The sequence below is a fragment of the Electrophorus electricus genome, chromosome 12 (genome assembly GCF_013358815.1).
Source record: "Electrophorus electricus isolate fEleEle1 chromosome 12, fEleEle1.pri, whole genome shotgun sequence".
Taxonomy (NCBI): Eukaryota; Metazoa; Chordata; class Actinopteri; order Gymnotiformes; family Gymnotidae; genus Electrophorus; species Electrophorus electricus.
In genome coordinates this window covers 9181327-9197530 of record NC_049546.1, presented here as the reverse complement: position 1 = coordinate 9197530, position 16204 = coordinate 9181327, and the positions used below count along the sequence as shown (strand labels likewise).

The following is a 16204-nucleotide window of genomic DNA, read 5'->3' as shown; positions in this document are numbered from 1 at the left end:
TGAGTAAACCTATGACTGCTACATATAATGAAATTCAAAGATTTTAATGTTATGTGCTCAGTCTTTGATTGTTTTGGGCAAGTCCTCGAAGCACCCCCTTCTTTCTTCCATCTTTGCTGGATCAGGTGGCTAATTAGCACTTGCTAATCTCAGATAATGAAGCCAAATCTCCAGGTGCCCAAATAACAAGCCCAGAACTACAACAAAAGGCATCCTGAGGCTTCCTGGGCAAAGCTGTCAGGGTGAGAGACACCTGCTGGCACCAATCAGGACTGAGAGAGACAGCTAGATTTATCCACCTGGCATACCTGCCAGTTTCCTGCCAGCCTCCTCCCTGCTACTTCTATCACAAACACACTGGCAATACCTCTAAGCCAAATGATGTCATAAGATACAGGCTTGATTGATATTCTAAGACAGACCTACTGCTGTTTCTGCAAACCAGAAATCACATGCTTGGCCAGTATAACTCCACCCCTTTTCAGCTTGTGAGTTTTTACTTAGGCCCACTCAGGTATCAAGATTTGCCAAAGGCTTTCAGTCTTTAGGAAACGTTTCCGTTTAAAGGTTTCACCTGAGAAAAGTCAGCCTTTTCAGTCTGATGCTGAGATTAAAAGCCTGCCAATCCAAGAGCAGACACGTTTCCAGTTAATGTGATCATCAAGAAATGGTGCATCTTTTGCAAGGGTGGAGAAGAAATCTATTGCTACAAAGCTGACATTCATATCACTGTCACATGTCATGTCTTGACAAGTTAGGTCGACTCTAGCCACCAGCAGACTCCGTCTCAGCCATGGAAGCAACACACATCATTCCCAAAATGCAACAATAGATACAGATACAAACAGTCAACAGAACAGAAGGGTTCCACAACAAGTAAAGCTTTCAACACAGCATGTCTGAGTCTGAGTCTGATACTAAGATTAAGTAAGCAAACATAAAGCATAAAGACTAGGGTTTCCCACCTGCAACACAAGCATTTGTTTATGTTATAAGACTTGAGGAAGAAAAAATCCAAACAAAACAACTGTAGCTACACAATCCTCTAAAGATTCAAAGACTCAGAAAGAACTTAGACTTGTGTAACACTTTTATGAACTCGGCTAAGTTTGAAGGCTCTCACTTAGGACTCAATACTGAAGAAATATGTACTATGTAAAACCAGTGATTACTTACAGTTCATCCAAGCACATCTCTCTGTCTAACTGAGAGGTGATTTATGGTTCTCACTGACACTGACGATACAATGATTACCATGAAAATCAGATGCTTGTGTTTACAAGAATAAACTAAAATTCAACTGTTTTTGTAACCATACCATGAGCTATGTTGTAATGGGTAAAAGAAGCCCATTAGATGTTAGAATATGTCTGAGAGAGTTAAGCAAAATATTATGTAGCAACAGGCATACACTTCAAGTAATCATCACACATGAATTATCCAAGAAAATATCACTTCTGTTGTCAGTGGACCAGACTCCCAACAGTATCATTAGACAACTGGAGACAAGATATGCTCCCAGTCCACTGTTAGTAGAAGTAATTATCATTGATTCACTGGCTTACTTGGACAGCCTTCTGGGATTGGATGTCTACAATCAGCACCCTGTTCAGCAGCGGCTGGGTGGCATAGATGAACTTATCCTTCACATTTACGGCCGACGTCCACACACACTTCTGTTTGTCTTCCCCCTCCACTTTCGGGCAAACCTCCTCCTTTACAAAACAACAAAAGTCAGAGAATCAGAGAATTATAAATAATGTGAACACTGTTGAATCTTAAGGCAAGCAACTCTCCTGTGGAGAAAGACTAGCCCTCACAATATTTCTGTGAAACATATGGCAAGGTGTATTCAAATTCTCCATGGCCTCTGTTTGGGTACTGCTGAATTAGGAATGGTGCTGTGTGGAACTCAGGGGAGACCACCTGCTCAGATTTTAGATATTTAGCTGAACTAGAAATTTACTTTTAAATGGCCTAAAGTTGCTAAAAGAAACTGTAATTATCTGCTACTCAAGCTTTGATAAATTGCCAAAATAACAAGGAAGAGAATCAGTGTGTAAGGGCATCGGTACTGCTTTGCAGTAAGTTGATGCAAAGCCTAACTTCAGTGTTCTTAATTACTGTTCTACTGCTGTTCTTAATTACTGTTCTTGTGCTGCTTGTGAGTTATGTAGTATCCTTTTGCTTTTTTAGAGTTAATATGATTACTGACAGCAATCAAAATTGCCTATCAGCTTTTTTACTAAAAATAATGGTTCTTCACAACCCCTCAGGTCTTTGTATAATGTGTTATATCAACTGCTATTGTTCCAAACTGAAGCGTGCCAGAATTACACTGGCCCAGCCATGACTTAGCCTGACAACACTTATGTAATCCAGCAATTCTAGTAAACAGATGCTCCATCATGCTCCTGTGGTCATCAGATGAGTGAGTTCTCACCTACTTAGCAGAGGAGATTTGTACCCCAGGCACCTCCAGTAATTCACCAATACACATCAGCATGGCTTCCGCAATTACGACAGAGCTCCATGCGCTTAATCAATGCCCTACCTACTGATACTGCACTGGCCTAATGGACTTGAAGAAGCTTGAGGTTTCTGTATTTATGTAAAGCTGATGCGGGATACCTCAAGATGCTATTGTCTTCAACACTAAATAGCAAGTAGAATGGCTTTAAATGGTACGATCTGAGAAAAAAGCTTAGAAAAAAATAGCTACTGTGATGTTTTGTACCAGCTATTCTCCAACAGCTCCTCAAATCTTGATATAAATTACAGAAGGTTTTTAAACCACAGACCATCACCAATTTCTATGGATGGCACTTCTGTACTTCCCCATTCACTCACTGTGCTGCTGTTAACAGTAATGAACTTATCCATCAGCATCATAATCTATTAATGCACACGTACTTGAAAGTGGGAAGTGGAGAAGGAAACATCAAAGTCGTGGCCCATCGGCAGTGCTGAAGAGGAACACCATTGTACTTCTCCTTCAGTGTTCCTCCCTAAATGCCATTTTTGTGTCGGCCTGACATCATGGCCTGACGGGTGTTTCATGTCCTAATAAAGCCTGCAGTCCCTCTCAGGAGACTGGTGATCAGCATTCACACAGATGAGATCCACAACACCACTGCCGCCTCATCATCAACGAGCGTCCTGATCAAAACGCTCATTTATGAACATGTGTAACTCTTCTAGTCATTACTACCTACCACAAAACGATGGAGACAGCAGAGGTAGATGCAAGGAGAGAAAACTCTGAAGAGTCAGAACTGAAGAGCCATGTTACTACCTTGCCACGTGGGAGTTAATAGTATGTCATCTTACAGTGAGCTCGAACCTAATTAGATTGAGCTGAAATCATGACAGAGGAGAAGTTGCCATCAGATTATTGCGTGTAAACTTGGCCAAGATAGAGAAAGAGCAACATGATTGCAGAGACTCCAGTTGGACTGAAGGTCTTTGAACACGACTCTACATGAAAAAGACTGGCTGCTCCTGTGGGCCTCCAGAAAGACAGATTCGAGAACACTCTATGTTTTCTTGCAGGACTTACACCTTTCATTTTTTTGTCCTCAGCCTCACTCTTCACCTTGCACCAAGTATTTTTGTTTTTGATGCTTGGCATCTTTAATTACCACAGCTTTTAAAATATTGTAGCGTGTACTGAACAATTCATGTTCTAATAGAAAATAAATGATTGGGGAAAAAAATCTTAGGTTGGGTTTTTTAAACACACAACTGTACTCAAGGTGAGGTAAATGGATTACTCACCATATTAATGCACTTATAGCTCAAACTGGAAATTAGTGACATCAAAATGTAACATCCTCAAACCCATCACTGTTACTCACTACCTTTTCGTGTATGAAATATTACAAATATATATCACACACAAAGTTTCTGTGAAATGAAAGTGGTCTGTTTGTAAACAGCCCAGAGCAACACCCATAAAGTTAGTTTAGTAGTTTATTCAGAGGTGATCCGCACAGAGGACGAGCCAGGGGGTTCCTTCTTCTCTTTGCAGAGAGGATTTAAATTTAATGTCTTTTTCTGTTATGTGAACACTCACCTGCAGGCTCAGGAGCTTCTCACTGGGTTTGATGTGCCTCTGGATCTCACATGCAACTGGCTGAATAACTTTGATGCCATCTTCATAAAAAACATAGAACATATTCCCAATGCCTAGACCTGGTGTAGGAGACAAGTTACTGCATTAGGCAATTATAGCAGTAGCATCTCAGAGCTGCTCCCACTAGGAGACAGAGTAAAAGCTGAATGTAAGCCACTTATTTTTATAATTGTTAAAAATGCAAGAAATTAAACTTTAATTGGACATAATTGCTTGTGGAGAAATTACAACATGCAGTGGAATGATCAAGCTTAAAAAAGAACCTTACATACCTTCTTCCCTCCACAGAATATTTGCAACTACAAGAGAGGAAAGAGAAAAGCATGAGAAGGACATGAGATAAAAGAGAAGAACAGAAGAGAAAAGAAACCATAAAATCTAATGTTGGCAACCTTCACCCTTACATCTATATAATTTTTTTTCTCCAGATCTCTATCTGGGCAGGACAAATTATTACAATCATCTAAACCTTGCAGACTACATTGTTTCACAGTCTGTGTGATTGCTAGCTCCACCCACCAGAGAGCTGTATTTTATATGACAGAGGTAATTATATGCTGCATCCTGACGTGATGCATTCAATCAGTGTACCCTCATGAGCTCACAATCAATACAGTGCCATCAATACCATGGTAACAAATGCAGTGCTATCAATGTTTTATACAGAGGTTAGCATGCTGAGACCTTAAACTCACACACACACGCACACACACATATATTCACAAATAAATAATCTTATTTTACCCCCTATTCATATACTGTAACCAGTATGAAACAGTTTTTATATTAAAATTAAAAACTAGAATTACTCATTTAAAATATATCAAATTGGTTTTCATGGTTCAGGTGGCTATGAAGAATGACATCAAACTCATGGCACAATGACCCATAAGACTAATGAATTGTTCCTATGGAAATCTTTCCTCATAAAGTAAATAAAAATAAAAATGCCAGAGACAACAATGGCATTATATATGGACAATACATTTGTCCGTAATATTCTGCTAATGAATATACCTCATTACCTCATTATCAAAAAATGACCACTACATTACAGCAAGAGCAATAATGGATAAAATCTTGGTTTGTGTCATTGTGGTGTCACACTCTTCCAGACTATAGCCATGTGACCTCAGATTATTTGTCTCCTTCTCTTTTCTGCCTAATTCTCTTTCTACTTCTATCTCCCAACTGTTTGCAAAGCAATCTTCCATAGCTCACGATTCTTATCTAACCCATAGTACTCTCTCTCTCTCCCTCTCTCCCAATCTCTATTCCTCTACAGGTGTTAAAAGAACTGAATTGCTACTTGAATAAATTTCAGGTTTCAAAAGTGCTGATTCATTGTCTATATTACATATCTGTGCATCCATTTCCACAACGATGCTCATTACAAGTCTTATGAGAGCACAAAAGCTAGAAGGGAGGATATTAACGGCATATGAAAGAGAAAAGTTGTAGGGAAATAATTGTGTTCTTCCCCATTGACTAACCAGCAGAATGGCAGATTTAAGAAGATCAGCTCTGTGTAGTCCCAATCCTCTCCAATAACACAGGGTATTGATGCTATTCATCACCAGAGATGGAGACTGAGAGCTCTGGCCATATACACAGCTCATATATCACAGGGCTGCTCATCCGTATTTGGACAGCAACAACAAGGGCACCTCTCTGCCCAACCTGCTCTGAGTTTTGGAGAAACGAAGCCCAGCAGCAAAAATCAGCTCTCTCAGGCACACACATTCTGAACACCAGGAATGCACCGGACATTTGTTTATGCAATGCTTTGTCAAAGGTACCAGTGGTCAGGAAGTCAGTAGGGTGAGGCACCCTGCCACTGCATACCAGTCAGAAGCCAGTCAGATTGCAATTAGCCCTGCAAAACGAATGGAAACTGAATCATGGCAAGTGTCTAAGGTCTGTCTTTCCCTTTCACACTAAATTGCACATTTGACTAGTGAGACTGAATGAGTAAATAAGGCTGCTGGTCTTACATCAAGGAATGCAAAATGTCCTACTTATGTCTACAGTTAACAAAAGAAGAACTAGCTCCACTATGTGAAGTTCTGGGTGGTTTCCCTGGGAAGATATAAAAATAAAAAATTAAAGGTTATTTGGTTATATATTTTCAAGCTTAATAAACAATGTTAAGCTACTGTTGGCTAGATTTGCTTTGGGCACAGAAATTCTGAGATGCCAAAGACACAATAGAGACATTACATGGTAGCTACAGAGAATTTCTACTGAGAAATTTTACAATTAATGTACAGTTGAAAAAGACTTGTGATTGAATTCTGATTACATCTGTTCAAATCTCCCCACTATTGCTTAAGGTCCATGTGTAAATGTACCAGTGCTTGTTTAGGGGGTAATTTTACTTGAGAAGCCTAACACACCACCACTTGAAGCCAAAATAAGCTGTCTTAAGAGACGTCCAATCCTACTGAGTGCCCGGATACTAGAGAACTGAAGAATCTATATAAGGAGCCCCTGATTTCCGTAGAAATGCCCAATGTGAAGCTGTGCCAAATGGATCCTTCTCACCGTCTGTGACACAGAGTGCCGTGTCAGGTAGACAGAACGAGTGAAGGTAAGTAATGGTATTCTTAGCCAGCAGTGACAAGCTTGCAACTTAACCAATGAAACCTGCACATCACAGAGGAAAAAAAGATTCCAGTGTGTTCGGGTTGGCTATGCAGGTTCACCTAGGTTCTCTGATGCACTGAGCAAACTGAAGGACTGCTTTAGAGCAGTCATTTGAACCCACTCAAATTGGTGATATTCAGAAAACACTTCAGTTCTTTTGATTTAGCTAGCGATTTCTTTTACCACTGAATTGTATATGCAGTTCTGTGTTTTGTGCTTCTTACATCATACACAGAACATACACTCAAGACAACTAAAAATAATTTTTGCAGTTTTTGGCCTGTAGCGCCAAGCCAGAGAATCCCTGACCCTACTTGGTCCTCAACACAGCTTCTTAAAAAGGAACAGGGGCTCTTCCGGCTGTCAGGAAGCCTGGGTTATGACATGGGGCAGTGGAGAACAGTGGTGGGTACATCCAGCATGCCATGGTGGGTGACAGCATGAAACCCCAAATTATAGTGTGAGGAGAGATGATCTTGACAGCAAACCTACAGCCAGAGAGGAGAATGACAGTGAGGGCCAACTAGAAGACTGTTCAGACTTCGGCTGTGATAGGTTGACAAATGACTGGCGATCTTATGGATTTGGGAAGACAAAAGCCATGTGGGAAAGAGAATAATTCAAATGCGTACTTTAGGGGTAAGTCTATTATATATATATATATATATATATATATATATATATATATATATATATATATATATATATATATATATATATATATATATAGTTCTGTGGGGGATTATTAAAAAGTTTTTCAATCTGCCCCGTTTCTGTGTTTCCCTCTGGATTATAACTCACCTTGGAATTCTATTATCATCCGCCAACTCAAGTGCTATGTTTTTGTTGCTGTTGTTGTTGTCTGCAGCTTTTGAATAAATGATGTTTACCTCACTGCCTTGAGGCCATGGAGATTTGCTCTGCAAGCTAGGGCAGTGACACTTCCTCTGCTCTTCTGAATAGATGAGCACAATTGCACCTCATTTCAAATGCACCTCATTTCACCTCATTTCAATCATATCAAATTGTATCGCGTGTGTCTGCTAATGAGCAGATAAAAGCAGATATAAACAAATCAAACTATATAATTTTTTTAAATCTAGATCACAGCAAATAAGACTTTAGGAAGAAACATCTATTTTGCCCTCACAAAATAGATGTTTTGTATGTGACTTTATAACATTTTTTTTTTTTAGCATGTGCTGGTAGTAAGGATGAAAGAAGCAGAAATGCTACAAAATGAGCTAAGACATATAATATGATGTGTTACTGTCAATCTGGTAAGTCTTTTAAAACTGTCCACCACATTTTCCCTGGATACATGCAAGTATACTGAGCCTGTAACTAAGGCATTGGCAGTATATTACAGAAGAAAGGCAGTCCCAGAGTCCCAGAGTAGTGCACTGTTCACATCTGTTTGCCACCACAATTTCTGGTATGTAATGCGTTTGATCTCTTCATGTTATTGCTCTTCAGAGATCCACACAATACTCACTTGCTGACCACAAAGTGTACTTAAATAAGAAAAAGATACAATTGCTTTTTGCTTTTAAGCAGGGACTATCCCATATGTAATATGGAACTCAGAATATTGGCTGTTGAGCAATAACTAACATGGAAAATTAGTGGGCTAAAGTAACTTTTTACTTATAATATCTCCATTTATTAGTATCAAATGATTGTCAGCTGAAGCCCACTTGGATAGAAGTTGATAAAACATTTTAGTTAATAAAACAAACTTATGTGTTTTATTTGAAGATATCTTATCTGGGATGTTGGAAGTAGCTTGCATAGTATTCACAGCCATAATGTTCACAGGAAAAGATCCAACCATATTATCTGCCTAAACGTGAGAGGTAATACATGATGTATCTCATCATCCAAGATAGGGTTGACTGAGAGTCATATATTATCCTAGGCATAGGCTCTTGTCTTCACACATTAGAAGTAATGTGTAAAATTATCTTCAGTGACAGTACTGAAACCCTCTTCTTATCCATAGAGACAGTCAAAGAGACAGCTATATATCTATTTACACTCTATATCTATATATAGCTATATATCTATATACACACTACAAAAACCATAAACATTATGTGCAAAGGTACATTTTAGTCAGTGCAACATCTAAACCTTTGTAATAGTTATAAAATGACATCAGAGAAGTGGCCAGTGATGATGGCAGTGTTATTAACAGAGCCAGGAAGAAACTTGTGTGGACCAGCTGGAGGGGGAGTCCTTACATCAAAACAGACATCAAAGGGCAAAGATTAGCAGGCTTCAAATGAGAGGGGCAGGGATTGTAAAGGGGGAATGATCACCCATGCATTATGCATGCAGGTGGAACATGGGACATGTCTCAAGCTGCCTGGCCTGTGTATGAACTTCCTTCTGTTTGCGCATTATCAGGTCACAGCTCTCACATCCTCTCACATCCGCTGAACTACAACACCTAACCTTCTGAACTCTGTCCATGGACTACATCTCCCAACTCCCTTGCAATGACAACCTGAGGGAGGATGGTGTGCCCTTTGACTAAGACCAGGGCTCCTGCAAAACCCACCTACATCACTAAACACTTCGCATAACAACAACACCCTTTGATCTGGTCTTTGGAATACATGTCCTAAATCCAATAAGCTTAAAAACACTGTTTTACCAGTTAAAGCGTATTGGCACCCACATTACTTCTCTGACTACCAGGCTGCCTCCTTGTTCTTGCATATGTGTTTTATAAGCTTTTAAAAGAAAGATCCACAGTACACCACTGAGTGGTAATGGCCTGTATGCCGGCTAATGTGTACAACACATGGGACAGTGTACATTTGCAACGCATTGCTCCCTTCAAGGTTCAATAGAGACCGATACATAGACTAATTACATCGTAAATACTGCACCTATAGGAAAAGAAATCGCACCTGTTCATTCAAGAGCCATCTGCTAGGAAGAGCTTCAGTACTTAAGCAGTGCATAAATCCAACATTAGCGCTAGACTTAAAGCACACCCCAAGATAAAAGACACTCATTTGAACAAAACCTGACAACAAGAAGAACAGTTAGGGATACTCAGGCGACGAAATTGCAGTGAACGTTATGCTGTGACCTTTCACACATTCCTTACTTTACTAAAAGCTTTAGTTTTTAATTTTTAGTTTTTAGTTTTTAGTTTAGTTGAGTTTAGTTTAGTTGAGTTTTAGTTTAGTTTTAGTATGGCTCTGTATGACTCTTAGCATGTCTTTATCTGTGAATGCCCAGTGGTAAGCAATTACTTTAAGCATGAGGTACTGATATTTATTGCTATTATCAAATTACAGTTAGAGCAACCACCACTTGGTCTGTATCATAGGTCATATGAAAGAGAATATCTGATCACTGGGCTTACTTGAATTCCTGTTCTGTTACATTTGAAGCACATCAACTATTAACGCACAGTTGGCTAAATAATACAGAAGCACAGTAAATATGAAGCTCCTTTATAGGAAGAGTTGGAAAGCACATCATGACTTATACATACGTGTCTTCCGGGCAGAATCCTCAACGAACAGAGAGGAGATGTCTTCATCCACCCCTGCTTCATTCCGGGCGATGCAGGTGTACGCGCCCGTGTCCTCAAAATGAACGTTGCTGATGTGAACCTCACTCCCATTGGCTATTTAGTTTTAAGGAGAGAAGGCACAAAAGTGAGAGACTTTCTAGAGATGACTTAATGAAGAAAAAATGTTTTCCTCCAACATCTCTTTGGATGACTCCCATGCCCACAGAACTGAAGCAATTCCATTTCAGTAAAACCCCTCTAATGGGATAGAGAGTGCAGTTTTGATAGCCACACATAGACTTCATGCTGTTCCCAAGTTTGTTGCCCTGGGTTTGGTTTGATTGGCTGGCTTTGTGGAGGAGTACCATTTTCTCCTAGCTCCACTGGGAGGATTCTTGGCTTGAGAAAAAGTGAGAAATATGTCACAATATATAATGCTTTATATATAATGTTGTGCAAATAATGCTGTATATATAATAGTGTATGTATAATGCTGTATATATATATATATATATATATAATATATATATATATATATATATATATATATATATATATATATATACAGCATTATACATACACTATGTATCTTCCCTGGAAATCTGGTGTACTTGTGTCCTGTGCCTCTGGAAACCTTGTGTACTAACCACAGATACATATATATTTACACTCATGACTGAAAATAACATAAACTTTGTTGGTACAGCATTTCCTGTGTTGACACAAACAAAAAGACACTTGTACAGTAAGGCAGATCCATTGTATGCATACACGAATGGTATATGTAACGTATGATTTTTGTCACTGCAGTGCTGGTGCAGGTCCTGGAGCTATGGGTGTGGGGGGTGGGTGGAGTTCACATCTAAATTCTGAGGAATCCTGAAGGAGGCAAAAAGCCTCCTATTTAAATAGTTGCATGCACAACCCTGTCTGATTAGCTCTATATAAGTAGTTACAAATTACTGGTGAATTAACTAATAATAAAATCCATAAAAAGCATTTATTCATATATATGGATGTCCAGTGGAGAATTGTTTCTTTAATTTTACCCAAAACATGATTGCTATAATTAACATTAATAGCAGTAGTAAGAGCAACAGTCTAGTTTACCTTGTAATGTGAGTTGCTTGGAGAGTTTGGTGGCAATGTCCATGCCATTCTTAAGCCAAGACAGGTGTGGATCAGGAATGCCCTCTGCATGGCATCTCAGGCTGGCAGTGACTCCAGGCTCTCTGGCCTGGCTCTCAGGATACACCCGGATAACAGGGGGAACTGAGGGAGAGGGCGGAAGATAGCGATAGGATAAAAGTGTGTGTGAGTGAAAGAGTCTGGAGGTGAGTGAATAAGTATGTGAGAGTGTTGGGTTAGATACAGGAGTGAGAAGTCTCTAAAAATATAGTTAGGTGAGTGAATGAATGAGTGCATGAGTCAGTGATTAATTAAGAGTGTGGGATTAATTCATTGAGTGAATGAATTAACCCATGAGAGGTTATGCTTAGATAAACAAGAGAATGACTGACTGACTGAGTCTGTGAGATGGCAGGGTTTTTTTGGAGTGTGTTGAGTATGGTGGAGTATGTGTGGATGAGTGAGTGAGGACATGAATAAGGCCGTCTGCCTCTGCCCTCTCATGGCCTCCTGTTTACAAAGAATGAAAAGAGAATGAAAGCCTCTTTTCTGCACTATATGCCAAGTCCGTTTGAAATTCTTGTCACAGAGGAGCACAGTATCAATGATGCACCGAATGCTCTTCTCTGTCCTTTGTGTGTTACCAAATCGGCTCTGTGTGCACACTGGCCCAGCAGCAGACAAGCAAATGAGCCAGATAAATAGAAGAGAACACTGTTGTTGAGGAGCCATTGATTTTTAAACCAAGAACCATCGACTTTAGGAGCTCTTTTAAAGGAAGAGAGGTGTGTGGGGGAAAGGTGGCAAAAGAACCAAACAATTAATCATCTTTCCTTCATTTAGGTCCCTTTCCATAGAATCCTTCTCTCCAGAAAGAGAAAGGTGCATTTGGGAGTTCATGGGAGGTTGTGGTTGCAATAGAAAAGCAGGAGGAACCTGGCATTCATTTAATGAAAATGTCGAGTACACAGGCCTAAAAGCAGGAGTTGTGAAACGGTCTATTGAGTAAGTCACCTTCATCTGAAAGCCTGACCTCCAAAGCTGACACACACAGTGGGAAACCCAGAGAAGGGCCAGGCCAATCACGTGAGGACAGCTAAGCCTGGCACGGGCAGGAGGTCAGCGGGGAGGACGCACTGGTACGCAACAGACCGGCGTGTGTGATGCTTGAACGTAATGTGTAACATTAGCATCCTGTTCACACGTGTACCAGTGCCAGCTATAATTGAGGCCAGCCAGGAGGAATGAGGCAGAATGATGTATTAGACTGAGGACATTTGGAGGGGGGTGTGTGGTCCTTTTTTTCTCTATGTGTGTTAAATTGGGACAGTAGGGGGTGGGTACATTTTCTACCATCTGTTACTGCTTCCTGTCTCCAAAAGGTGTGTGTGTCTATGTGGATGAGGAGACAGACAGAAGCAGAGACAGAGACTCAAATAGATATATACTCTATATACCTACCGATAAATACTGTATATAGACTAACAGACAGACAGACAGAGAGACAGATACAAACATACATACATACTGTACAGAGACAGACAGATAGACACATAAATACTGCACATAGGCAGACAGACAGATAGACAGATAGACAGATACGTACGTACTGTACAAAGACAAACAAACAGAGAGACAGACAAATAGACTCCAAGATAGTAGCTGTGTCTGACGAGAAATTAGTAGCCATCTTGGGGAGCATGTCGAATATATCAAATCATTTATTCAATGATTCAGTCACTGACAGAAACATGAAAACCAAGACTTTTTAGCATATACATTTTGTATTATCAAGGCAGTTATGAAGAAAATTTTCAGATTTTCTAAAGCATGTAACGTAAAATGATCAAGCAGCCCAGTGATTCAGTGAGGTATTCATTACATCACACTTCAGTTACCAGTCATGCCATTGAAGTTGCTTGTGCAAGTATGTGCTGAAGGAATTAAAGCAGCTACCTATTGGCTCATTAGCTGCACGGCTCTGTCTAATACAGGAGGCAGTGGGCTATTCTAGTTTTCATGCTTCTCCTTGTCTAGTTGATTCAGTAAGGAAATTCTTTACAAAGTCTTGATCTGTTAAAAAACTACTTGTGATTAGGCCACGCTTATGAGTTTAGGGAGAGAAAAACAAAGAGAGGAGAGAGAGAGAGCGAGAGAGAGAGAGAGAGAGAGAGAGAGAGAGAGAGAGAGAGAGAGAGAGAGAGAGAGAGATTGTTTTGATTATGTTTTAGCTATGGTGCAGTGACTTACTGAAAAAAAGAACTGCCTTATTTCTCATTGTTTATGTTTATCATTCTTCAGTCTGGAGTTGAATTAAAATTGATTATGCTTCATTATGTTTTTCAGTTTGACAACAGGGCTGTGAAAGATGAGTGCGTCCTCCTGAGTGAGTGTGTGTGTGTGTGTGTGTGTGAGTGAGTGTGTGTGTGTGTGTGTGTGTGTGTGTGTGTGTGTATGCGTGTACATGCACGTGTGAGTGTGTGTATGTTTATTTTGCATTTGGCACCCTGCAGTCTCTGACCCCTGCTGTGACGCTGATTTTTTATTCTGATGAATGTTTGTGTTCCTCATGAGAATGTGGGTGTATTCTTATGGCAGCACGCCTCGTTGTGCTTTCACGTGGCTGAATTGCTCCGCTGCACAGCAGTGTTGTGTGGCATGCTGCTGCAAACTACAGACTGCTGCTGACCACAGTCACTACACATTAGGTCACTATGTTCTCGTCCCAGGCATTAACCTTTTTTCCCCCCATGCTGTTACACTGGTTGCTGTTTTCAGTGATTTAGCATATTCATAATGTAACACTTAAGGCAAGACTCAACACTAGGCAACTATTCCACGTTAGATGGAAAGGGTAATTGTGTCAATTGTTTAAGCTACTAGGACGAACGTCATGAATTATTCAGAACTATGGATCAAAAGGTATTCCTCTGCAAAGGATTTAAGTTACTGCTTTAAGACTAGACTAAGATACTCCAGCATACATTATGTAACAGTTTCCATAGCCAAACGGCTTTGGCAAACTGGTGCTGTAACAGAAAATGACCCCCTTGGTATATGTCATGACTCCTGCATGTCATGCGGTGCATAATTTAGTGCGACACTGGCGGGAGACCTCAGTTCCCTCCCTGGCACTCTGCACAAAAGGGGGGGTGACACGTGTCATGCTAATTAACTTTTCCTTCCCTGCGTCCAAAATCAATGGCCTGACAACGGCTCCCAAGGCTGGCTAATTTGCTTTTCGGCCAATTAAAATGTGATCTTAGCGTTAAGCCCACTTTGATTGGCATGAACATTATAAGGTCATTAATAACTGGAGGCTGCAGCATGTTATGGGATATCACTGCATGCTGACCAGGCAGGTGGAATTTTTAAGTGACAAAAAGGTTCTTTATAAAACTTTTTGTACAATGTTGTAGTCAGACACAGAACTGCAAATATTTATCTTTTTCTGTTTTCGCAAGCTTCCTTAATTCAGGCTGTTACTTTTTAAAAATTTGAATATCACATCATTTGTTATTTTGTGGTGAGATGGAAGTGTTTTAAATTCGACATCAGGTGTGGTTCTGCAAAGAATGTGAGAGAATGAAGTGATCCACTGTACGTCTCAGAACACACAGGTGTGACAACACAACCCAGTCTGGGGTTTACTGATGCCAGACATACAGCTCAGTTTCTCTGCTATGCTGGATTAAAGAAAATGCCATTTTAAGCAGTGGGCTACTTTGATAGCAAGCAGTAGGCAGCAGTAACTACCAGTAATAATATTCAGGGGAATTGAGGGTGCTTTTTCATCATTATAGTCTGCCTCGTCTTACCTGTCAGTTCAGCTACCTGAACATGGAATAATGAGCTCTGTGAGTTAGTTTTGGCTATGTGCTTTTGTATTTCTGTATGTACTTATGTGCTTTACCTACCATTAACCTGCAGGGTGTGTGTTTGGAACAGCTGTTCATATCCATCTGCATGGCAGGTATAGTTGCCCATATGAGTGGTGGTCACCTTGGTGATGTAAAGACTTCCATCATCTCCAAAGTCCTAGAAATAAAGCACATCAACCTAAATGAAGTCATCGTTGCACAATAGCTAGCAGACAAGATCATGCCTCAGTACAACAAACAGCATGAACAACAGTAAGATAATCTGCACTTCCAAAACACTCCTGTAATCAGACAGATAAACAAATGGAGACAGACACGGGCAGCTGCAACACATACATCTGCATAAATCTGGGAACAAAAGTGCACAAGCATAATCAAGCATCTTAATTATGGGGTGCAAATATGCGAAAAAATGGATGTTGTTTTCACGGATATATATATATATATATATATATATATATATATATATATATATAGTAAAGGATAGGCTTTAAGAAGTTATCTTTGTACAGAAATTTTATTTTGTAAGTTGTTTTGTGTGGTGCAGTCAATTTCTCCTATCTGATAAAGGAACAAAACCAGCCAAGAACAGTAAGAGCAGTAATAACAAAATGCGTGCCATTGTACAACCGCCAGCCAGGCTTTCGAAACCCCCCCAAAAAAACAACCCTCCCTAGTTTCTTCACAGGACAAAAAGCACAATGAGACAATGAGCCCTGAGAGCTAGATCATACAGAATTTCTGTGATTTAAAAGACAAAGAAAATTCAGTGGAACGAGTGGAACATTGCATGCAGCTGAACAGAATCAGAGAGTGACAGCAAAGAAACTCATTCCCTCAGAAGAAGACAGCATGAGTCCAAATGGCACCTAAAGCCCC

At 40.0% G+C, this 16204-nt stretch overlaps 1 protein-coding gene across 2 annotated transcripts in view; it reads right to left on the bottom strand.

Moving 5' to 3' along the window:
- Window positions 1-16204, bottom strand: part of fstl5 (follistatin-like 5) — a 92616-nt gene that overhangs the window by 8679 nt on the left and 67733 nt on the right. For both annotated transcript variants that reach the window (XM_026999290.2, XM_026999291.2), the window contains exons 8-13: window positions 15362-15482; window positions 11427-11588; window positions 10296-10430; window positions 4408-4434; window positions 4076-4194; window positions 1566-1715 (exon numbers count right to left, since the gene is read on the bottom strand). In XM_026999290.2, the coding sequence (XP_026855091.1) occupies window positions 1566-1715; window positions 4076-4194; window positions 4408-4434; window positions 10296-10430; window positions 11427-11588; window positions 15362-15482 (714 nt within the window). The remainder of the gene's footprint in view (window positions 1-1565; window positions 1716-4075; window positions 4195-4407; window positions 4435-10295; window positions 10431-11426; window positions 11589-15361; window positions 15483-16204) is intronic.